The 25320-nt window shown below is 35.2% G+C and overlaps 1 protein-coding gene across 22 annotated transcripts in view; it reads right to left on the reverse strand.

The window, feature by feature from the left end:
* Positions 1 to 1264: 1264 nt before the first annotated feature.
* Positions 1265 to 25320, reverse strand: part of PICALM (phosphatidylinositol binding clathrin assembly protein) — a 90512-nt gene continuing 66456 nt past the window's right edge. For 5 of the 22 annotated variants that reach the window (XM_033121572.1, XM_033121569.1, XM_033121585.1 and 2 more), the window contains 9 exons: positions 22502 to 22609; positions 20671 to 20802; positions 20547 to 20577; positions 20270 to 20369; positions 17375 to 17398; positions 15860 to 15919; positions 14207 to 14311; positions 4121 to 4223; positions 2343 to 2866 (listed from right to left, as the gene is read on the reverse strand). In XM_033121572.1, coding sequence (XP_032977463.1) covers positions 4131 to 4223; positions 14207 to 14311; positions 15860 to 15919; positions 17375 to 17398; positions 20270 to 20369; positions 20547 to 20577; positions 20671 to 20802; positions 22502 to 22609 — 653 coding nt within the window. In that variant the 3' untranslated portion in view covers positions 2343 to 2866; positions 4121 to 4130. Of the gene's footprint in view, positions 2867 to 4120; positions 4224 to 14206; positions 14312 to 15859; positions 15920 to 17374; positions 17399 to 20269; positions 20370 to 20546; positions 20578 to 20670; positions 20803 to 22501; positions 22610 to 25320 lie in introns of those variants that run through there. The other 17 variants (XM_033121587.1, XM_033121573.1, XM_033121591.1 and 14 more) reach the window with 9 other exon arrangements.

Below are 25320 nucleotides of genomic sequence, written 5' to 3' on the forward strand. Positions count from 1 at the left end.
TCTGCATGTAGTGTTGAAGAATGAGCATTTGCATCAGTACTCTGAATTCTCAGAATATGGAACACGTTTGTTGATGGTGATGAACAAGAGAAGGGCCTTGAAATGACTTTAGTTCAAGGAGCAACTTATCCCATTCCAGGGTCAAATTTTGTTGGCTTGTAGAGAAGTAAAAGATTCCTGGTCTAACAAGTCCTCTTCTTAACTATGGAATCTCATAGTTGCTGGTTACGGAAAGGATCTCTTAAAAACTTAAGAGTAAGATGTTAAATCAAAAGCACAATTATTTTGAAAATGATCTGGGATAGGTACAGTTGCTCTCTGCTAAAAATAATCTCTCTCTCTGTAGACTCTACCGACTCTGCTGGTTGGATAGTAAGGTGGTCTGGGCATGTACAGGTTTATAACCTGACGTAGTTACGCATTCAACAGCGGATTTACCTCATTTGCTGTATTTTGATTAAAGTTAATATGATCACACATTGTGTTTTTCCTTGTCCATGATGTCTGGGCATCGAAAAAGGAGGCAGGAAATATGAACCATAGGAGACCATCTGGGAATAAAGAATGGTCATCCGTCTAGACCACAGAGGGAAAAAAATTCCCTTTTCAGTTTACACATTCGAATTAACCACAACATGTCAGAGAGAGAACAATGAACCATGAAACCAAAAATGTGACTCCTCTGCCTGCTAGCTTACCAATCTAAGTTCCTTTTCTAGTTCCTGATTTTAATCTGCAAAATGAGTAAAATGTGAATAATACCTATCCAAACAAGCCCAAAAGTTGTTTGAACAATAGATGGCAATGTTTATGCAGCATCTTCACAAAATGAAACATACTAAAAATAAATAAAACAAATAAGGTAATGTAAAAGGAACAAGCCATAGACCTTGAATATAACATCCACTCAAACACCAGTATAGACAAATCAACATCTGTGATAATGTTAAGGAAGTTAACTTACAAAAGTACAATTTCCCAAGTTTATAAGAAAATGGTTTAATAATTGTGAAACTTAAAAACTGGTAAAATTAACAAAGTATATTGGCTAAAGACTATTTTTTTCCAACCATGGCAAATATTATGCAAACATTTATCAATGCACAAAGCTTTTATTCCCTCTATTATGTACTCTGAATCCTATTTACTATTCAATATGAAACATGATACAGTCAGAGGTTTCTTTGGCAGACATAATCACATGCATCAATATGTCAAACTCAAAGCATTTCCTCCTTAAACTTACCTGACCAAAGGCATCTGATCAAAAGACAAAAATGAACAATCTGAATAAGTAGTTCAGTTTATCAATAAGAGACTAGAAGGTAACCAAAAGTACAAAGATAAATCTTTTTGGAAATTAAGTTAAAACAGAAATTAATTTTACATTTTATTAAATCAGCAAATATAATTACCTGCATTTACTTTCATTAGCAAAAAAATGATACTGATGATAAAGTAAAAGGAAAAAAGAAAATGCACCTCACACCAGAATAACATAACAAGTTTGTGGAAGCTGCGTTTTATTTGAAAATCCACCCATTTTTGCTAACATACATTTTCATATTGTAAACAAAAATAGAATCTGCAGAGACAATGCAACAAGTAGGCTTAAACTCATGTACAGAACTGCTTTCCTACAACAAACTGTCCTTCTTAAGGCCCCTCTCAACCCAAATGTTAAGATGTATTTACACAAAGCACCGATCAACAGTGCAGTTTATTTCTTTGTTAACTAAACTCTTGGCTAGACATTAACTTTAAAGATATTATTTCCCCTTATTTAAAAGGTACATGATCATAACATGGCATGAGCCAAATAAAAGGTTCAAGGATTTTGTCCCCTTCCCTCCCCCCATAACACCTCCTAGAGTTTTACTGAGAAGGAAAGTCTTGAAGTGAAAGCAATTCGTCACATTCATTTTGGAAAGGCCCTAGTATCAAATGGAAAATAATGACATGCCAAGCACAAAGCGGTAAAGTTCCTTCCGATGCACTAATGCCGAATTTAAAATGTAGTGCTTTTCCTAGTCAGTGAACTGTTCCCTTGCAAAATCCTAGGCACAGAATTGACTATATGGATTAATGCATTTATAATGCTTCCCTAATTCCATAGGGACTGAGAATTCTTACGCGATTCAGAACTCAGACCTATGGGCTTGCCTTAAAATATTTAGTGCTCTGTATGTCAGCTGAAAAGCATTCTGAATCAGATTCATTCTTGTGGATAAAAATCAAACATACTGTGTACATCCATACTCATTTTCATAAGGAGGTTTGATACAATATTAATGTTATGTAAATTGATAATCATAAATAAATACAAATACTTAAGGAATGTCTACTGCAAACTGAATATATATTTTTTAAAAAAGAAAAGTTAACTTGAGTTACTGTTTCCGTATCTGTTAGGGAGGACTGGAGGAAAAGAAAGATACTGCACATTATGAGTTATGATTTTCAGCCCCCCAAAGAGTCCTGTGGTGTTACAGTAAAGGACACAGCTCTTCTCTCCAGGCAGCTTTTCAAATACAAATTTCACACTTTCCAGATAAGGGCTTTTCTTGGTAGGTTACTGATTATGGGTATTAATAAGAGTTGAAAGAACTGAAGGGTTAGTCACCGAAAAGACAGATCTTAGTCTGAAATCATGGCAATTCTTGGCTTTATAAACTGTACTGATACATTCTTCTATAGACTAGTCCCAATTTCCTTCATGGGCCTTCACTGGGTTACTGTAGCATTCTAATGGAAGAAGAGAGTTTGAGAGACAGCAGTTTGGATTTTGCTGGAAGTATTTGCTGCTTGAGCACTTGATTTTTTTGGAGTAATTCCATTCTCTTCCATCTAGTTACATAAACTGTATCTGGAGAAAAAAAAAAAGCATAAGTTAATTCATTGCACTGTAGGATGTCTTCTCACAAACACAAAAAATGCTTTATGGCTTTTACCATAACTGGCCCAGAAGTGTTCATAGCATGTTTTATCACAAACCCTGATTGTAAAACAGTCAGTATTATCTTTATCATGTGCCAGAACTCAATACTTGAAGCATAATTACAGGGCCTTCCAAATATCTTTCTTATTACTAAAACCAATGGGGTAGGAAAAGAAAGAAGACAAATGAACAATTTTTCCATGCCAAGTTCAGAAAAATCTCGCCATGAACACAAATATTCCACGTAAAAATCTTTTAGGAAAGCAAAATTTGAAATATTATTTCCAAATGATATGATAAAATTAGAGATAATTAAGGGAATAGTAATATTATGCTTACTAAATCATTTCTTCACTAATATAAATAAAAATCTGAAAGCTCTACAAAAGAATACTTTTCAATAGGTCATTATTCACTCAGATACTTCGTGATATCCCTTAAATTGAACATCCAAAGATACTACTGAAGTAGAAGTGCTAATAAACTGTTGTCAAATCAGAAAAGTACAAACTCAAAGAAGGTATATTTACACTGGGGGCTACAACACCAAGAAGAACAAATTATACTGTTTTCCAGCAAAAAGAGGCAGTGTGGATCAAATGCAGAATCGTTCTATCAAAAAGGGCCCAAGGATTCACTTGCCATTTAAAAAAAAAAAAATTAAGTTGGGGTTTTTTTTCTTTGGGAGAGGGGGAAATGTTACTATTTTGAGATGAAAAGGCATGCATACAAATATAACCCTTTAAAGAAACGATTAAAATGAAATTTTCACGATTTCTGGCCATTATATTAAAACTAAAGATGCTCCTAGTCAAGTTCTAAGCTTATGTGTAAAATTGTGTAGTTCCCTATGATTCTTTCCAGACTGACTAAAACAGCCAGTTCTTAAGGGTGGCATTTGATCTCGTCCATCTGCTGTGAGCAATGGATGCTTATGTGCAGACATGAGAGATGGTCCTTTGACTTCACACCTTCTAATTGTATTAAAAAGATTCTCCAAAAGTTGTTTGTCCTTACATCCTATCATGATGTTTTTATTCTTCACCCGAAGAACAGAGGGGGAGGATGAGAGGGGACCTGGAGTCCTTTAAAGAAACGAAGGAGAAGAGTGACTGTGCTTAATGTTTGATCATTTTTTCCTTAAAGTATTTCGTCCCCATCTCCCCCAACAAGCAGCAATACCTAAAGTGATTTATAAGAAATCCTCCAAAGAGAGCTCTGCAAAAGGGTCCTTTCCTGAAGCTCTGTGAGGACTGTGACTGGAGGGGCTGGAAGTTGCCGACAGCTGGGGGAAAAGAAGACAGAGAGAGGGAAAGAAAAACAGAGCTCAGAATGACAGAACATGAAAGCAGAAAATGTAATGAAAGAAGAAGTGATTTCTGTATTGTCATCTTCAATAAATACAAAGGCAGCCTTTGTAGAAAATGAAATTATTAAAACAAAAACTTCAGTTGCATGGCAAGCTAAAGGGTATCCAATGGCATGTGTTCTTCAGAAAACAAATTCTTGTTTCTGAAAGTCCAAAAACGTCGATACAAGCTGACCCACGGTTAAGACTTTTATTCTGTGTGTGACTGGGAGAGGGGAAGAAGTGCGTAATTGTGTTGTTTTTTTAAACTGAGGGAAGATGGCTTCCTGTGTCCAGGCTGTCTGTCAAAAGCTGTGCCAACTCTGACCCCAGTGCAGACTCAACACGTCTAGCTGCAATGTTCTTTCCTTCCTTTCCCCAGGAGTGGAGGTCCTGTCCTCAGTGCTCACACTTCTGCGCAGACAGGTGGCTCCCGCCTGTTTATGTAGCCATGTAGCTGATGCGTATGCATCTAAGGTCACCTAATCTAACTCCCCACATCTGGCCCTGAATAGAGGGAATGACACTACAGATTTTTGATTCTGCTTCCTGCTTGAATATGTATGCTTGATTCCTGGAATTTTCTCCCATAACTTAATTAGAATATACAGTGAGGCAAGTAAACTGTGTGTTAAACATTATCTTTAGTGTTTCCTCAAAGACAGACTGTTGCTAAAGACCCAGATGTTCAATTTCATACAGGTATCTCCTTCAGTACTTCAAACCAATCATGAGCCACTTTAGTTTGGAACAAACTTTTAATTTTTCTCCCCCTGCACAAGACTGCAGTCATGTAAGCACAGAGCCATCGTACAATGGAATGTCCTTTCATTAGCGTTCAATTGAGCATTAAATCAAAGTTGACTAAGTGAAAAAGTAGTTTCAATTCATACTTCAACATTCAAATTCTATCAAGGATTTCAAGCCCCTAAATCTGTTTTTGCTGGTCCAAAGTGATCTCATTTCTACCTTTTTATTAAAACAAACAAACAAAAAACCCAAAACACTACAGAGAATGAATAGCCAATGACTTCCAGCAAACAGTACATCACCAGTATATGCAGTTTGTTATTTTGGACATCAAGTTCAATTTACAGGCTTAGAAATCACCTTCAGTTATAGTCGTGGTTGAATCATTTACCTATTCCACACCTTGTTCTCAGAAATAAATGTTCAAAAACAATATGAAGGATGATGAAATTACACATGCAGCTACCGAGGGGAGGACAGGGCAGCACGTGGCTGGGTTTGGAGATTCAAATATCATCCACAGAAACAGATTAAGGTGCAACTTCATTGGAAAGACGTCTCCTCCGCCCCCTTCAGACCTACCATGGATAACCGTTCAGAAGCAGAATGACTTTGAGTGAAGTGATTATCAGTCACTAATCTGGAGAGTCTAAGATTAACTAGGTTTTTCTTCAAAACAAATTTTCTCTTTTACTTGAAGTTAAAACAAAAACAACAACAAAAACCTTGCTTATTGCAGATAGACAGCATCCAAAAGTCTCCTATGAGAGCCCCACACTAACATGTCTAAAATTACATGTTTTCATGAGTGCAACAGTCTGAAGACCTGACAGTCCTGGAGGACAATGCTCCTGAAGAATCTGGTCAAAAGTTAACACTTTCCTTCACCCCAGTATATGAGCACACTGCTGGAGAGAAGTCCTAGAGGCTTACAAATAAAGTTGAAGAGGATCAATTTTCCTTGGGACAAAAAAATGCTAGTTTCTAACTACTACTATTCTCTTAAATTGGCAAAATAATTACACGTACATGTCTCACAGAGTACAGACACCATAAGTTAACTTTAATAAAAGGCAAACATACCTAGGGCAAAGAAATTATAAAAAAAATTAATTGTAGTGATACACTAATCATAAAATTAAAATGGCACCAAAGAAAGAAAATTCCCGGTTAGAAGAAGAAAAAAGCAGCAGTCTCAGAAAGTGAGACTAGTGAAATTGAAAGCTATGGGAGAATAACGGATTGGATATTTAAGGATAAATTTCTGACATATCATTGGCTGTGCTTAAAATTCTTCGAGAAGAAGCTACTCTGCCATATCTTTACATGTGACTTTTTCAGTCAGCCAAAAGTCTGGATAACAAATAGCAATGCTGCAGAGACTCACTCTGTCTTGGCTGGAGAAGCAACGTCAACATCTTGAGAGAAAAATGGGTAGAACTTCCTTTGCCTGGGAGCAGTTTTGTAGAAAGGTGGAACTGACTCTAATCCTGGCTCTTTTGTAAAATGGGGTTTAGAATATCTAGACCCAACACTTGTATCCTCTTTTATGACTATCTTGAGAATAAAATGAAAAAACACATAAAGCCCTCAGCACATTGCCTGGCATAAATTAGTCACTCAAATAGTTCCACCTTCCCTACCACCTACAATCAAATGCTCATCTATTCTTGTACCAGAAGAGGCCCAGCTCAAATGCCATCGAGTCTGTGTTGCTCCTCCTCTTCCGCTGTGTTCTCAGCATTGTTTCTCTTCTAAGGGTTTTTAATTCTACCACCAACCAGTCCTTTGTGCACCCCTAGTATTACTCACCGTTAGGCTCCTCAGATGTAGGAAACATAATTTACTGTCCCTTGCTCAGAAACTCACAGGGACTTACACATATAGCAAGCATTCTATGTGTTAAAAGAAATTGATTTTTGGTAATAAAATAAGCTCTGTATAAAAAATGGTCTCCAAAGTGGATATTAGAAGAAAATATTAGAACTCTTATTTTTTACCCTTTTAATATTTCTATTTTTTACATGTTTTTCAATGTACCTAATATATTGTTGTAGGACTTTATAAATATAATATAAATATACGTATACTGAGGGTATATGTTTCAAGAATATTTTCCGGACACTGCTGTGCAATCAAAACATTTAGAAATAACGGCTCTGCTTAATAGGATTCCACAGAGACATCAGCTATAAAACTGAGTCATGGAATAGTAAGTTGTTTCCTGGTAATGTTTAGAATATGGCCAGGCTATTAGTAGTACATTTGAACCCACTTGCATAGGGATATAAACATACAGTGTGGCACTCCAATATTTTATATTAAAGATAATGCTGTTCCTCGGCTGTCTCTGTGAAGTGTGGCTAAAAGAGAGGATTTCTCTACTGTTAGAAGGAGAAGGCCTGCCCTGTAGGTTGAGTCTAGTGCCTCTGATAATTGCTTCTTGGGTTTGTGCTCAACATAACCCCACCTTGGGCTCCTGCCCATCAGAAACATCACGAAGTTATGCCACCGTGACTCCTGTCACCCTCACACACTGCTCATCTTCACTTCGGAGGCACTACACAGTGACCTAGGACATCCCTCTTTGAAGGTATGCTGTACCCAAACCCCTCTAAAACTGAAGACTACAGCTAAAAGTCTACAATCACTTAAAGCTGTTAACAAAAAAGAAATGTTATTCAAGGTGGCATTTATAGTAAGTCACTTCATTAGAATTATGGCAACCTAAATGAACAAAAGAGTTAAAGAAAACCAAATTAGAAAAGAGAGGGGTTGGTGCTAACGTAATTGCGGTTTAGAAAGTTAAAAAAAAAAATTACAAAACCGCAATTACTTTTGCACCAACTCAATAGATCACAAGGTTTTTAAAAAACTCGTGGGAGAAAATATTAACTGACCTAACATTAAAAATAAACATCTTCCAAATATCAGAAGTGCTTCCAAGGGTAAGGGAAAGCCTTTTAAAGTTCCATCTGATGAATGGGAACCATGAAAACTGGCTCAGTTTATCTGAACAAAGTGTTCAATGCTGATTCAGACTAAATTTCAACTTCTTGCCCCTTGAAAACAAACAAAATGAAAAGCCAAGGTTTCTGTCAACTGGTACTATAACAAGACAAAATCATAATTTACATGCACCTGCAATGTACCACTTATTTGGTATCTATTAGAAATACAGCACTTTTGTTTGGTTTAAAGAAAACTCCAAACTGTATTCCATATATGAACTTGAGGCTACCTGCTTTTACCTGATGGACATATTGGGCTTCCACTGAAAACTTCTAAGGAGACCGTTCCTTAGGCTTAAACATTTTCAAAAATGGTTTGCCCCTTCCCTAAAAGCAAATTAGACAGTTTATAAACTATATTAAATTGGACCAAATAAAATTTTTAAATATTCTATAATAAAGCTTGGTACTTCAGGGTAACACCACCTCAATGCAGGTGCTGCTCACAGTCCTGAAGAGTGAGGTGTCTGGTTCCTGTGAAAAGGCCACAGCCCACGGGCCTGTGGACGATTCAGGCCCCAATGCAGACCATGCTCAGCTGGGCTGTCCGGTCCCCACTCCCCAGTGACCACCTTAGCTTAGCTATGTGTTTACCTGATGTCGCCACGTAATAATGAGTCATAATTATGGCCATCGTTAAGTCAAAATAATGAACTATAAATCATTTACACTCGAGATAATTTGTAATGCATGAAAGAAATATAAACTGTATTATATACAGTAAGTTAGAATTTGGGAATCAGGTCTACTCAGGGAACAGGGACAATATCTGGAAATACGGCAACCTTATAGAATTTTCTTCTAAAATCAAACAAAAAAGTTCCCTGTAATCATCATTAATAACAACAAAAATACCACAAACCTCCACGTTCCTATTTCAAATTATTTTCATTTGATCCTTACAGCAAACCTACAAAGCACACAAGGTAAAATCACCATTTTATAGATAAAGAAACTGAGAGAGAATCAATTTCCGTTGTTTTAAGCCATCAAGTTTGTACTACTTTGTTACAGCAGCCCTCCGACACTAATAACAGACTCAAATGCATTTCTGCTGACTCCAAGGCTGGTGCTTTGTTTCCTCTCAAAAATCTGCCATACCAATTAATTTCAACTCACCTAGAATTCATGGCTATGTTTAACATACAGGAAAAGCTTAAAGTAGACAAGTAATTTTTTTAAAAGGGGCTTCTCTCCTAACTATTAGACAGTCACGACACCCCTTGTGCTTTCTATACACACAGTGCTCCACCTGGTCCCGATGTTCAGCATGAAGATCTTACAGAACTTCACAAGCACTCAAGACTTTACAAATATATTCTGGTTTTAAGACAAGAAATACAATTTCCTTCTAAATTAGATTTCCACCTTTTAGAAAAGACGTCCTCAGCAAAAAGAAACCACTAAAATGGTCTTATTCTACCGGTAGGTCTTATTAAGAACAGTTGTCACCAGATGTGACGCCGCAAATTTTTCTTTTGACTGACTCTGGTGTACCCTGGGGCTATAGAACCATTCTCAGCTATGGTACTAAATCCCCATTCCCAAAGTAAATTCCCTCATGGTATCTTCTACTAGGCCAGGATAAATGAGCACAACACACTGCTGACGAGGCAAAAGGCCTTCTTTACAGAAATCCAGCTGGTCCGATCAGCTGACAGAAGAGGCACTGCCAACACCCGCAATTAACACACCAAGCAAGTTAAAACAAAAAACAAAATACACACATACGCACACCCCTCCCCTAAAGGCAAAGAGAGCCATTAGTTCTTACACACAAGAACGTCATTAAAAAGGCCAATTTTTTTAAAAAAAGACTTGAATTATTCCAATATCTAAAGCCAACAGTGCCCCTATTTAGAAGCGTAAAAAGCATTCACAACAAGCCATTGTTTCCTTTCAGACACTTAGCTGATGTCAGACTTACTTAAAATTAGACATTACAAAAAAAAACACAGCAGCCATTTTGCATCTTTAGCCACATCCACCATAAATGAAACTGGCAATCCTCCATTAATAAAACACCCAATACCAATCAAGAAACACACAAAACTTTTAATATGCATATTTTAAAAATTAAATGCTCAAATGTAAAACTCTGGTTTTCATATGCTTTTGAAAAAATAGACTGGTATGTATCAGTGTGAGTTTCTCATAGAAGGACATGATAAGAACACAATAAGCACCACTCTTCCCCGCAAGGATCTTCAACATCTAAACTGCCTTATAACATTCCTTAAAAGAACGTTATTCCACATCACAGTGACTTTAAAAAAAAAAGAAAAAAACCCCTCAAACTAACTAGGTTAAAACTGTCTTCATGCTTAGTAACATAATACCTACATACTGACATGCAGAAAGAATTTACAAACTATTGGTCAGCAACGGACATTTCAATTTATATACCAATAAGTACCAGTAAGATTTATATAAAGCACCAGTAAGAGATGGTGTAAGAGTCCCCATTTTCTCCAGTTAAACAGATACACTCATAACCTGCAACAACCAAATAGTGAGCAAAACTGAGGAAGCACAGAAGAGGAAAAAAGCATTAACCACAGGGATCTAGTATTTTCCATGTAGTCAAACATCTAGGAAGATGTTTTTTAAAAACAAAAGTACAATGTTAGGCATGAAACAGAAGAAGTTAATAGCCATCTTTAAGCAACTAGCAGTTACATAAAAACATGTAAAAATTATAGAACAAACCAGCACAAAAAATGGGAAGAACAGGGTTAAGAGTACAGAAAGGCATAATTTCAATACTACAGTGCTATCTGCTAAATTAAACTATAATGAAGACAATTTTTTAAAGAATAGAAAGTGGAGCTAACAGCCATCTGGAAGGTATTATTAGCTACTTGCTCACCAGCAGGCACTAACGCAGCACTTAGAGTAACCTATGTGCAATGTAAAACACAACACATTGTTTGGAATGCCTCACTGAACGGCAAGAGGATAAACATATTTAGGAGGGCTCAGGTATTCTCAAAAATATTAACTAGATTTAATACTAAATAAGCAAAAGACCCAGGGCTACAGGTTATGCTCTAGGTGAGTAACGGCTTACAACACACTTCAAGGAGCAGAGAATGATTTTTGGAAATAGCTATAGAACTGCGATTTGATTAAAAGATTTTATTTTGATGGAATTTCTCTTTACATTTAAACTACCATTTACTTTATAATGTACAAAGAGATGTCCTCTGCCCCCAAGGAATTTTGAATCCAATTGAAAAAAGAGCAAAATAATAAGAGAACAATTAAAAGGTACTTCATTAAGAAATATTACTTCAGTTATAGCTAGCACTGAATTCAGGGACAAAAATTAATCCAAGGACTGGCTAAGAATCATTAAAAACTAAAGCATGAGAAAAATATCCCCTACTTCAAAGGTAGTTCAATTTTAAAATTATTAAAAATACTCAATTATGAAATTAAAGGTGTCTTCATTCCTCAGGTGAGTCATGACATTTTACCTTACAGTAACTAACTGCCAACAAATGAAACCAATTTTGAACACTGCTATAAATTATTACAATGGTTATTAAGTAAAAAGATCAATGGAAAAGGTAAGCACATTTACTTGTTTGACAAATAATGTTCAAAAGCTACTATGAGTCAGATACTGTTCGAAGAACCAGGCAGGATACAGAAGTAAACAAGCCACACAGAAGCCTGCCTCTATGAGGCTTACAACCTAGTACAGGAGTCTCTTGCTAGATGGATGGACTGATGGATGCATGAACAGATGGACGGACAGACAGATTTGAGGAAGTGATAAGTTAGTTCTATAAAGCAAAATAATGCAGGATAAGGAAAAGAACTTCAGATCTTAGAAGATGTGGAAAGGAACTGGAAAAGAATAGAGTGAGTAAAGAGTAAATCCATTTTATACAGACAAAAGACTTCTGTCAAAATCAGCAGAATACTGGATACTTATCAAGAATTGTAAAGGCACAGGAATTGAAGAACCTGAATATTCTGTTTATTCATTACTATTCTTACAAATAGGTAGACTTCGTGTGGTAGTTTTTAAGACAAAAGAAAAGCTGAGGGGATGTCTTATATGTTCAGTTATATTTAGATTCACCTCCTTAGATTTTTTAGTATAAAGGTAAGAGGCCACAAATACTACCTATAGAAGATAATGCCAGTATCTACATAATGGATTAAAAAATTGGAAAGGCAAGGAACGCAGGGAGACTGTTGTAAAATAAACACGAGATAAAGAGGTTCAAATCTGAAGGCTGTAGAAAGAAGGGTGGATCTAATGATGGCAGTGAAATAATTAGTGGGACTGTGTGATGAGACGTGTGGAGAACACAGGGGGAAAGGAAATTAAAAGTAACATTAAAAGATTTAAGATTCTGACTTTCAAATGATTCAAATTGACTGTGTGAGGAGACAGCGTCCTTGAGCCACTTCACTGACACCTAATTTTCTCTTTTTTCTAGTTATCAATGTGATTGCTTCGTATACTTTTCAATCAATAATATTGAAAGTTAAGTGCTCACTTCAAATATGACCTCTCAACTGGAAACTTATTACCCTAATGTTCTCATTCTCTTCTCTTCTGGCGTAAGTCATTAGGAAAAGGCATTTCTGTCACTGTTTTCTTTTCATGCACTTTGTTGGTGTTTTGGTGAAAGAATTATGTGGATTTTAGAAGGCAACAGGATATAAAACTTGGGTTAAGAGTAGATGCTAGAGGGTCTGCAATTTTTTAAGGTGGAGTTTTACTAAGATTTTTTTAAAACCATATTAAAAAGAAAAAAAGTAAAACTAATATAAAATGTTACAAGGTTGAAAGTCTTATCCAAAACTGTAAAGGATGTTCTTGACAACTATAGTCCGTAGTTATATCTTGTATGTGTACATGTAGTTTATAAGGAAACCCAAGGAGTTTGCAGAGTGGTTCTGATAAAAAGAAGACGTATGGGCTACTGTAGGGCCATATGGACTCAGTCCCGTTAGTAAAAAGGCAGTATGGTACCAACGGGCACTGAACCAGGATCAGGGATTCCTGGGAATCAGCTGCATTTCACCAACCTAGCTGAAGAACCTTTCCAAGTCTCAGCTTTCTTTATCTATAAAACAGGATGGTGATACCAGGCCCATCAACCTTAAAGATTACTTTGAGGAAATAATGTTATGTGAATGTGCTTGTAAACTGTCAGGCAGTAGCCAAACTTAAGGTAACAATATATTCTGTTTCTTTAGACAGGAGCTTGTAAGACAAGACCCAGACTGGGTGCAGGGTTTAGTCACACATCAGGGGAAAACAACTTCTGTAGTCAGCAGTTCCTAGTAAACTTATAGCTGTGCACTGTAGCTTTTATTTTTACATACATTTAAGTTCTTATCACCTAGTTTCTTAAAGCTAAAAAAATTTTTTTAAAAATAAATGATATATGTCTAAAGTTAAAAATATGAAAAACAAAGAAAAAAGAAGACATGAGGAAGACATATAATCTCAAGAAAACATCTACATCAATAGTTAGGGAAATCATGAATGTCTTATAAGATTATCAGAATCTAGTATGTTGCTTTAGCAAGTTAAGTCAGTATTTAAAACTACTGCTGGTAAAAGACAGAAGAGAAAGAAAACTATAAATACCCATAACCCATTTTATAAAAACAAATGCATAAAAATTAACTGATTTATAAAAGGGTAATGACTGCATCAATTTACCCCGACTCCCAGTTATCTTCAATGTAAATACCTGAATGATTAAGGAACATGATTAAGGAAAAGGTTACCTTAACATGAACAAGGGGAAAAAAAGGGGCACCTGGGCAAATATATGAATTGCAAAGAACATGGTTTTTACCTCTTACTCAGAGCTAAAATCACAATCCACTCCCAGTTACCGGTGCTCCCCAGGATCCCAATTAATTAAAATGAGCTCAATATTCCAAAAAGCTGAAAAATGAAAGATCTCCTGTGCTTCACTGCAAGCTATCTGCTTGCCCTATCCTTCCAAATAATCAATATTCCTAAAAGGTCTCAGATGAGAAAGCTCTGAAGCAAATAATGTCCACCATGAAGGGGGAAAATGCTATCAACTTGTTTCTCAAATTGTATGAAAGGATTTTTCAGCATTGTACTCCTTCCACATCAAGCACATTAGACTGGTTACATGTACACATTAATACCTGAGCTCCTGATACAGGGCCAAAAGGGTTTGGTGGTCTCATGACAGGCTGGCTGTATATTAAGGTTGGTTGTGTCATTACAGGTACACTTCCCATTTGAGGCGGCTACAAAATAAAAAAAAGTCACGTTACTGTAAGTAAACAAGACTCACATCTTCCTCTTAAGTAAGTAAACAAGAAGGATGACGGGGATAAAAACTACTATTACTTTTGCTTCAACTCAAAGGGAAAATTCCTGTAAATGAAAATAAGACTGACAGCTACAATTTTTAAGAGTATTTTGGTATGAAAAGTTTTTAATGTGCTCATTTTTAAAATCTGTATAAAAGCTTAACTTTTTCCATTCAATGAGCTGCAAAATTTAAACCTTACTAAAGTGGAGCAGACAAAATAATTTAGACCAAAAAATTTTCAAATTTGCTAACTTGTATATAGGAAAACTTAAAACTGTAAAATGACTAAGACATTTCTAAGTAAACTAACTTTGTATATCAAATGAAGTTCTTATGCCATCATGCAAGTGAACACAAGTGAGCACAGCTGATTCTTTTAAGAGGTTTACTCTGGTTCTTTCATTTTATCTCAGACATTTTTAAAGAGAACCAAGAAGAGGCTTAAATTTACACACAAAGCGGTTAGTTCATTCTTGAATAATAGAAAATATTAGGCTGGTGCAAAAGTAATTGCGGTGTAAAAGGTTAAAAATTGCAAAAACCGCAATTACTTTTGCACCAACCGAATACAATCTCAACCATCTCTTGCTTTAAAAATTACCACTCCATGGTATAAAATTAACATAATCAGTGACAAAACAGAGCACACACAGACCACTATACTATTTCGGGTAATGCAATTTAAAAACTTATCTTTCTACAAGTCATTATTTAACCTTTCAAGTAGACTCTTATTTGTACAAAGAACTTCACTTTAATTTTGTGGTCTGAGCTTTTGTGCAGACCCTTTCTTAGGTAATGACCACCAATCCAAAAGTTGTGAAACTTCTTCACGTGCAGGAAAAGAGCTACTTCCATAAGATGTAAATGAAGCAGCAGCACAGGAGCCACCACAGCAATACCAAGGGATGTGGTGCTGTCTCCTATCAGCAGTAGTTCCTCAAACAAGCACAGGAGGTTGAAGCCACTACCTCCATTTCTTATCTAAGTGAGTCTATATATGAAGAGGGTTGAGAGTACGGGCCGTCTAGAAAGTGGATTGTGAAGGAGTTCAAGGTTAAAGGACTGTTTTTGTACTGTGCCGATCATTGGCCTTTACTAAACATATCCCCACCCGATTTAAGAACTGTTCATCCCTCCCTCCACTACAGTATTAAGGTTGTAAGACCTCACTGGCGTTAACGTAACGTCACAGCTACAAAGACTTGGAGTTAACATTAATGTTTAAATGAGTTTGTAATGAAGTATAAAACACCTAGCAAAGTTATGAGGGAAGAATAAGCCAAGTAATACTATGAACATTAACAAATGATATCTGTTGTATACTGACTATTCTAGAAATATTTATGAAACCAATGCTATAGTACAAGGTTGTGTTAGGCACTACCAGTATGTGTGGCACTAAGTTCATTTTTCAGTTAAGTTTGTAATAAAAGCATGTTAAATATTTTCAAAAACCCGCGTCTAGAAAAATACTTACGATTCCATATCCTATCATGCCTGTTGGTGTAGTAGCAGGATAGGCCATTACGGGGGGTGCCTGAAATCGTGAAAGAAAAAATAAACAAGGAAGTATAATTCATGTATGTCAACTGAGTTCAAGGAATTAATAGCTGTACTTCCACTAAAAGAATTGCTAAGACAGCTGTGATTAAATATGACACTTGTGATCATTAATAACTGTGTCAATTTGTCAACTATACTTTAAAAATATAACTGTGTCAATTAATGCTTGTGTCTTGCAATTAGCAGAAAAGCAGAATGATTAGAAAGGAAAAAATGCCATTTAAACTTAGATACTTAAACAATGATCCAAGATTTCAACAGGCTTTTTTCTTTTTTTTTACAGCTTTAAAAATCTTAGGATTTTAAAAAATATTCCAAGTTCTAAAATTTAAAGTCTACCACTATCATAAAAAAAAATGTTTACCCAGAAAAGGTAATATTACTGCATGTTTTTCTTAGGCACTTCCTTTTTCGAGCAAAAGAAAAAAACGTAAAGGTCCCTAATCAATTAATAATCTGATCTTCCAAAAAATTAGTTTCTAAAGACCTCATTCACTTTTTCAAAGAACCCCCAAATATTTCAAACCACTACTGAGTATAGCTATTTGTATGAAGCACACAGCTCTTACAGAGTACGTATATTAGCTAGCATTCCTTTTAATTTATTCCATAAATTATTTAAGTTATCTTTTGCAAAGCAGCAATTTGAAGGAGGAACATTCACTTTTGAAGTCTGTTTATGCTTTAATGCCTGAAAGAGCCGCCCACCACTATGTTTAAGTTGCCCTCCTCCTACTTTAACTCATGCTCTGTAGCTATACAATCTGAGCACAGAATTATTTTAGATATATCTGCTGTCTTAACAACATTCCCTGTGTGTGTTATCTTATAATGAAAATTGAAACTGAATACAGGTGAAAGACCAGTAACACTGCTGGAACATAAAAAAACAAAAAACAAAAAACTGAAATTATATGGCAATTTGAACATATGCATGGAGAAGGTAAATGAAGCGTAACTAAAGGGAATAGTTAAAAGTTTAGTATTTGGGTGAGCACATAGGACTTATTGGTTTCTACCTACTTAAAAACCAAGAGCTGCAAGAGCAGCAGACAAACTGCCAAGTACAGCAGAAGCCTGTAAGATTTCATGCAATTGTTATTTTCAACATCACCACAATCAACATTTCCCTTCATTCAGAAATCATCAAGAGCATAGTGGCAGCACAAATACACACACAGACACCCAGCCATCTGGCAGCAAATGGCAGAATATTAAGCAAGAAAAAAAATTTATATTTCCCATGCCTCCATCAGAATCAATTCTGCAACACACCCATGAAATCAGGAGATGCTAGGAAGAATTTTTGGCACATTGAAAATCTGAATGTGAAAACAAGTAATAGCTGGAAGGTTATGAGATTCTGCTACAGCAGTGGTTAATATAGCATGCCAATTTATTGCAAAAAGGCTAGTTTTTGGTCACTTACGTATTGTGGAAAATGCATGCCATTCTGTTTTTCCCAGGGAGAACAATTACATAATGCAATAACACTGGATTAGAACAAGTACTTACACAACAGAAAATACACAGAGAGAGCATTTTTAGTTCACATGTACATTCACTAACTACCTAAAAATCCCTTGTATTTCCAGTATCTAATGGAAGAACATCTATACTAAAACACTATCAAGGTTGATCAGGGAAACTTAGTCTTTGGCATTAACCCCTTACATACATAATAGTTTACTGATTACAAGTGTCATTAAAACATAAAATCTATCAGTAGTGTCAATAGTACAAAATTCAGTGCATCCCATAAACAAGGCTGCATCACATAACATCTGCCACAGAAAAAAGCAAGCATAATTAAAAGAATTTGTAGTATAACATCATTATATTATTTTAATAAAATATCAATGAATTTGTTTTAACTTAAAAAAATATTTTAAAAACCTTGACAGTGTTTAAGGATTAATAAAAAGGTTAGAAATGTCCAGAAATGTCATAAGCAACAGTTTACCTAAGTAGTGAATCACATCACAGCCCTAAATGTTAGTCATTAAAAAGAAACTCTATAAAATACATACACACAAATATTTTAACAAAATCCTTAAGAGATGGTACACATTACCACATATAACACAGCACCATAAATACTGCTATCTTATCATCAACTCACATCCCAATTTTAGGTAGTTAGATCCCTATTACATTTGAGTAGTCAATCTTAGGTGAAGTGCTATCTATAAACTTGTAATATTTCATATAGATTAAAACTAATTAAATGCAGAATAAGAAAATATTCATAGTACTTTCATACCAGCATTTGGATTTGTATCATTCCTCATATTACTGTCAATGTATAATTCACACTTGAGTCTATACAATCTACTGACCTAACCTTTTGCCATTCCCTAGTCAGTGAGGTGCGTTCCAGTGGGGAAAAACACTGGATTTAGAGTCAGATGGGGGTGGATTTCAATTTAAATCTACTTTCTAGTTGATGTGCACTTGCAAAAAGATCACATAACTTCATCCTTACAATTGGGATGATACCTACTCAAATTCTCTTAAGAGTGCAGTGTTTACAGACTCAAGATAGTGTGTGCCGGTGTGTGTAAAAACCTAAATATTTAAAATGCAAGGTTTTATTATTAGTGATGGTAGTGACCACTATCAGTGAAAAACCACTGCCTACAAAAAGTGGCTAAATCAATATTATTTTCCATTTATGAAGACTGAAGCTAACAAAACTCTTTAGATAACGTCCCACAAAATTTTATCAGCACACTATTTTTTTAGGTCAACCTTACTAATTTTAACATGAAAATGGGGCAATGCTCTAGAAGGGATTTTATAACAAGAAAGTGACTAACACAAGGATAATGGGGATCTCTAATAACAACAGGGAAGCAACAATGTGTGGCTAGATTGTGGAGTCAACATGGAATAGCAATTAGCACACTTACAAAAAAGCATGTTTCAAATTTTTCCACAAGAAGAAACTAGTTTTCTCTGATCCAGGAGAACACTGTGATGGTAACACAGCAGCTGATCAAGGATAGGCATACAGCCTTAAAGCAACTCTGAGATAACTACACCTTAGAATAATTAAACACATTAACAGAAATTCATTTAGTTAGTGAACTAAAGGCTACCTACTTAATTAACATATGTAATTAATCTCATTATTAATGGATTCTGTATTTGCAAATTCACCTACTCGCTAAAATGTATTTGTAATTCGAAAATCAATGCTTGTGATGCTTTTGAGGTCATTTCCAGACACGTGTAGAGCGGTAAACAATTTGTCTCCCCTACACATTGGCCCAGCTGAGGTCGAGCAAGGCCAGGCTCTGTCTTGTTTCAGAGCTGATATGAAGATGGCCAAGAGGGGAAATGGTGCAACAGTAAGACGCCAGGAGCTCTGGTTCTGGTGCCAGGTGGACAGGGTGAGAATCTGCAATCTGGCACCTGTTACTGGGGTGGCTCAGACAAGTCACTGAACACTTCTGAACCTCCTTTTCTCTTTTGTAAAATAAAACACATATAATCTACCAGAGCGAGTGTTTTTAGCCTTAAGATTATAATCTATGTAAGGAGTGTGTGTGTATTTATACCTACACACAATCAATTCTCCACTTGTACCAATTGATTTGCTGCACTTATGTTCTCACCCTGAATTAGCAAACACTGCACTAGTGTTGGGGGAAATATGTATGTGTGAGTGGAGCTAGCAATGGTTCAGTGTTTGGGTAACTTTAAGAACTTAAGTGCAGCAAATAGGGAGAATCAACTGTATAAATTATAGGACAATATTAATAAAAGCCAAGCAAAGACGGTTTTTTTACCAATTGTGAGAGCAGAAAAAAATTAAAGATGTTATGTTCTTGATAAATGAATAATAAATTTGAGACCAATGGTGGAAAGTAGAGATTAAGACCATATGCTTTGAGGTTAGGCTATCTGGGTTCTAAAAATCCACCCAATCACTTAAGGACTCTGTGATCCTGGACATACTACTTAGTAATCTTTTGTCTTCATTTCATCGTCTGTAAAATGGGGACAATAATAGTTACTACCACTGAAGGTTAATTTGAGGATTATATAAAATAAAACGACATACTATTTATTAGAATAATGCCTGACACAAGTAACCTTTAAATAAATGGTAGCTACTAAATTGTACCTGCAAATATAGTCAACCTCCTTTAATAAAGAAATAAAGCCTCCTTTAAAGAAATACAAATTACTTATATTTCTAAAACTCAATAATAAAATAATCTTTCCATTTCATTTATGCCTGGCACTTCAAAAAGTTTTATGTTACACATTTATTGAAAGCATTCATGTTAGTGTATCATGAGCTTTTTCCACTCACCATTGTTGCAGCATTCCAAGCAGTTGTTGGTGCAACCTTTGGTTGCCAGTTAGATCCTCCAGTTAGCTTTTTTTCACCAGGCTGACTCCAATTTACATCACTTTAAATAAGATAAGTGAGAATATTAAATGTCTATAATTATGAAATTTCTTTACTATATATTTAGATTGAACAGAGTATTTAAGATGTACATGACATCTGTACACATACTTTCGAGATGAAAGCCAAATCAACCTCTAAGTGGCACACGGGCAAAGAATACAAATAAAACACTCACTTCTTAGTGGTTCCATTTCCAATGCCAAGATCTAGAACAGGAGAAAAAGAAAGCAGTTAAAAACAACTCTTCTTTATAAAACAATTTATTTTAAAGAAGATTAAAGAATCCAAAGAATACTTACTGCCCACAAGGTTGGCTAAGGACGAATCCAAGTCATCAGACACTAACTTGTTAGGTGGGAGTTTGGCAACAGGAAGACTCTGGTTCTGAGAGGCCACTGTTGGTTTCAGAAGTCCACCTAGTTCATCAAAGCCTTAAAGTTACAAACAAACGAAATAGGACTTGTAAGGAACTTTACGGTGCTACAGCTTTCTAAAGGAGGTCTTTGCCTTTTCTCCTTGCTTCTTTACTGGGAAAGTCCTCCAAAAAATGGGCACTAAACATTCTCTTAAATGGAAAAAGAAGAATTCACCATTTCAAAGTAAACAGATTGAGAAGGCTGTATTTGCTTTGATAGAAATAATTTGTCTCAGTTCATGACAAAATTACATTAAGGTTAAAGGGGATGAAGAAAGAAGCATTCTTATTCCAAAGTTGTAAAAGAGAAGAGAATGAAATGTAATTCTCCTTCTCACCTGACAAAATTGTCTTAAGACTCACTTATACCTGAAGCCACACAGGTAAAAAAATACATCTCTGTAACTTCAATTAAAGTTTCTTTTAAGAAATAATATTTTATATTAGGTTAGTGCAAAAGTAATTGTGGTTTAAAAGGTTAAAAATAACTGCAAAATCTGCAATTACTTTTGCACCAACTTAATAGACCTTGTTATACTCTCCAAAGTGGAGAATGTAAGGTATATGTAAAACAGTACTCTAGAAGCAAGTGAAAATGAACCATTAGATTATCTTTTGTTCTGTCTAAAACCAGTTAACCTAAAGTATACCTAAGACACTACAATTGCATAAAACCATCTAGTAAACTAGGACATTGTTTGGAAATGAAAATAAAATCCCTTAAATTCTCTTCCAAAGGGTAGAAGGTAATAATCCACTCAAACGAACCCATGAAAGGACTTAAATAACATGTTCTAGGAATACCATAGAATTTGAAAAAGAAAATCATTAAAAATGCTAGTTTACAAAATATGAACAATTGGTCTCTATTTCCTTTATCCTTTTTCCCAACAAGACAAATTCAAAAGGAAAAAGTCAAATGCATCAAAAATATTATAAACCTACTAGAGCACAAAAAACAATAAATTCCTAATCCATACATATTCTTTACCAGCTTGCTTACTTTTTGGATGACAACAACTGTATATTATAAAATTTAGAACACTTCAATATATTTCTTTAAATGGCTCGAATTTAATTACCAAAATCAAAGGCCATCATTCCATGGTTAAGAATAGATTTGTCAATTTTACAAAAACTCCATCATTACAAACTTCTAATTAACGAGATACTAAATGGCAACATTTAAGTACAAAGCTGGCTCTACAGCTTTACAAAGCTCTTTTAAAACTGAACAAGCATATTATAGTAAGAATCATCCCGAAAACAATACAAAGCCCCTGCACACACAGCTCTGCTATTTAATCCCTCCTAGCTGTTTATACATGGACTATCTCAACAAGTCAAGGTACCATCAGTTATATTTTACTAGTTTTCAAAAAAGACCAATTTTCTTTCAGCAAAGGTAAAAATTATAATGACTAACAGACACAATATTCTACACACAATCACTAGTAATTTAGCAGTCCAATCTTGGCAAAATCTCTTTTTCTCTTGAAACAAAATCTTCCCAGAACCAAAAATGCCACTATGAAAAGGCAACAGTTAATATTAATAGTTCCTTAAAGTTCTCATCTAGAGGTTGGGGGAGGAAAGACAACTTCCTTGGTATCCCAATTTAATCTATTTATACGTGTTAAAAGAAGCATTATCTGTCCTTACATAGAATCAAAATAGAACATTATAGTAATGTTAATAAAACAGTTTTTTCTTACCCCCAGAATCTACAATAACGTTGGCAGATTTATTTCCAAACACAGATTCAAAGTCAACATTAAGGCCAGCTGAAGGATGTGGCTGTGCAACTGGAGAAGGAGTGAATCCTAAGAAAAACCAAAATGGAAAAAAGCTCAGTTCTTTAATAAGTCTACATTTATAGTTCTTTAATAATGATAACAGAATGGAAAAAGCAATAAATTCCCACAGCATAAACAAAGCCAACCCTACAAGCAAAATGTTTCCGACACCACCCACCCCATCTTTGTGTGATGATTACATTTTCCACAACAAAATCATCCCACTGACAAAGAAAACTAACAACGGAACAACTGAAGTTGAACTACTAGTATGTTTTGTTACAGGGAAAAAAAAAAAATAACTTTGCTTATTTTTAGTGTTTGTTGTATGTTGATGATCTTTAAAAAACTGAACACATCTAAAATATACACAATGTAAGAGATCATTTGGGAATGAACTAAGTAGTCTATAGTGCTTTAAAAATACATGAATCTACTCAGTATCCCCAAGAGTCTTTTTCCCTCTACCTACTCACCTCCCATATTCCTACTTCCTTCCTTTCTCTTTTCCTTCCTTCCTTCCATGGTTAATCAAAAGCTATATGGTTAAGTTCTTTCAAGGAGTGACAGGATTCTGCAAGTTACAACTCATTAATCCTTATGTCCCTGACTTGTGTCAAGATGCATTTTGGATATCAAAGAAAAACAGACCAACTTTCAATTCCCAACTACCCTCTAACTTCAATTTAACTACTTCCAATAATAGGGTTGACAAGTACACAATCAAACATACTAATTTACCTAACTCTAGTCTAAAATACCAGAACATAAATAGGAAATCTTATTCTTTCTTGTCCTTATTACACGGATGCCAGTGGTATTAAGCCAACAAACACCCAGCTCATGTCTCTGAAACCACACTATGATGAGGTAACAAATGTAAGATTTTCAATTGTGTGAGGCCGTACTTTTGTACTTTTGAGGTGAGGTTCTGAATTTCTAGGGGCTAAACAGAATTACAATCATCTAAAATTAATAGGGCTGTCACATGACTTGGGGAGCTTTCAAATCATTGAGTATATATCCAAGTAGAGAAGAGTCTAGCAAAGATCACAAAGAAAGAATTCTTTTGTTTTGCTGAAGGCTGTAATAAATGGTTCCTAAGTTCTCTTCCATTTCCAAATTCTATAAACTCAGAATGTAAAAAAAAAAGAAAATCTGATATTAGAAGATTAACAACTATATCATTACAGAGAAGAAACTTTTGATTCCTAAACATAGGCTCTCTCTCTTCCTCTCTCAACTTTCTGCTGAAGGACTTTCAGTCTTGTCTCAATCTTACTTTGAATTCTTAATGTACACCACCAAGATGGAAAGAAGTACAATGAGGTTGTACTAAAAAGACTGGTCTTAAACTGTAAAAAGTAGGACAAGATTTGGTAAGAAGTCCAAAAAGGTCCCCAAAGGCAGAGGCCAGAAAGCAGTGAGGGTGAAAGCAGTGACTTACCAACAATGCCTCACACAAGCGAGTACGCACAATAATACAACTTTAAAAGTAGCAGCATTTTATATCATAGCACGAATATTCTGTAGGGCACAATTTTTTTTGAATGTACAAGTTTGATCTTATTTCCTTAAGTACTTAACCCTTAAACTACTCTTCACTCAAAGACTTTGGTTATACAATGAAAGCACAAATACTATCAAAATGCAAAATAATTTAGTATATAAATCTGACCATTCTTCAAAAGGTTCCCAGAATTATACAGATTTAACAATTTAACAGCATTTCAAAGTGTACAAGCTGTGTAAAAATCATACCATGGGCTTACTGGTTCTTCTCATAACTTGTTACAAAAAGAACCAGTGTATCGATTTAAGAAAAACAAAAATCTACCATGCTTAATTATGTGTCCATGCTATCACTGCAGAGTAAGAAGTACACATGTTGTTCTGTAAATCATTCTGGAAACAATATCTTGGCTATAATGTCACTAAGCTTTAGAAAATACATGGAACAATAATTTATAAATAGGGTAGCATATCAAATTCCTATTTTCTCCTGCTATTTTTGTCCCAACTTTCTAGAATTTGGTTGATATCAGAGGTTAGCCTATTTTTTACAGTAATACAAAAACAACTTTATTACTTTCTGTAAAGAAAGGAACCATCTTCTGAGGTTACCAGGGGACCAATCTGTGAGATTACAATATTATTACCTATAAGTATAAAAGGTTTGAAAGCATATAATGTAATCCAAAGCTAGCCCCTCAAGTTTAAAAAGCCTCTACATAGACACAGAAAACAGGCAAATTTTAATAAATTATTAAGAGCTGACTGGCTACCAGGGAAGCAAGCATCACACTTTCAAAGTAATTTTTTAATTAGTAAATGCTGGTTAACAACACACCTTCAAGGTAAGAGGTTTTTTGCATTATCATCTCAAAGCACATTATCAACTTATGGCCTTCTGTCCCAGGGTCACTTTATTGGAGACTGTGAAGGATTGTCAACCTTTACTTTTTAAAAGTTACTTTTTAAAGGTACAAAACTAATATCACCACTTCAAAATAAAATTTTATGGACCAAAAGAAAAAAAAATCCACAAAGATGAATTAACAGGTTCTCTGAGTTAAGATTAACTGAATTAATCACTACACTGAACTAACTGCCTACTCTTTCATTTCACCAAGGTCCAGTGAAACCTGTCACCAGCAGCACTTCATAGATGAAAATTTAGAAACCACTGCCTTGCAGGGCAAATCTCAGGAGGACAATAATAAGTTAACTGAAAGGTA

This window comes from Rhinolophus ferrumequinum, chromosome 11 (genome assembly GCF_004115265.2).
Source record: "Rhinolophus ferrumequinum isolate MPI-CBG mRhiFer1 chromosome 11, mRhiFer1_v1.p, whole genome shotgun sequence".
Taxonomy (NCBI): domain Eukaryota; kingdom Metazoa; phylum Chordata; class Mammalia; order Chiroptera; family Rhinolophidae; genus Rhinolophus; species Rhinolophus ferrumequinum.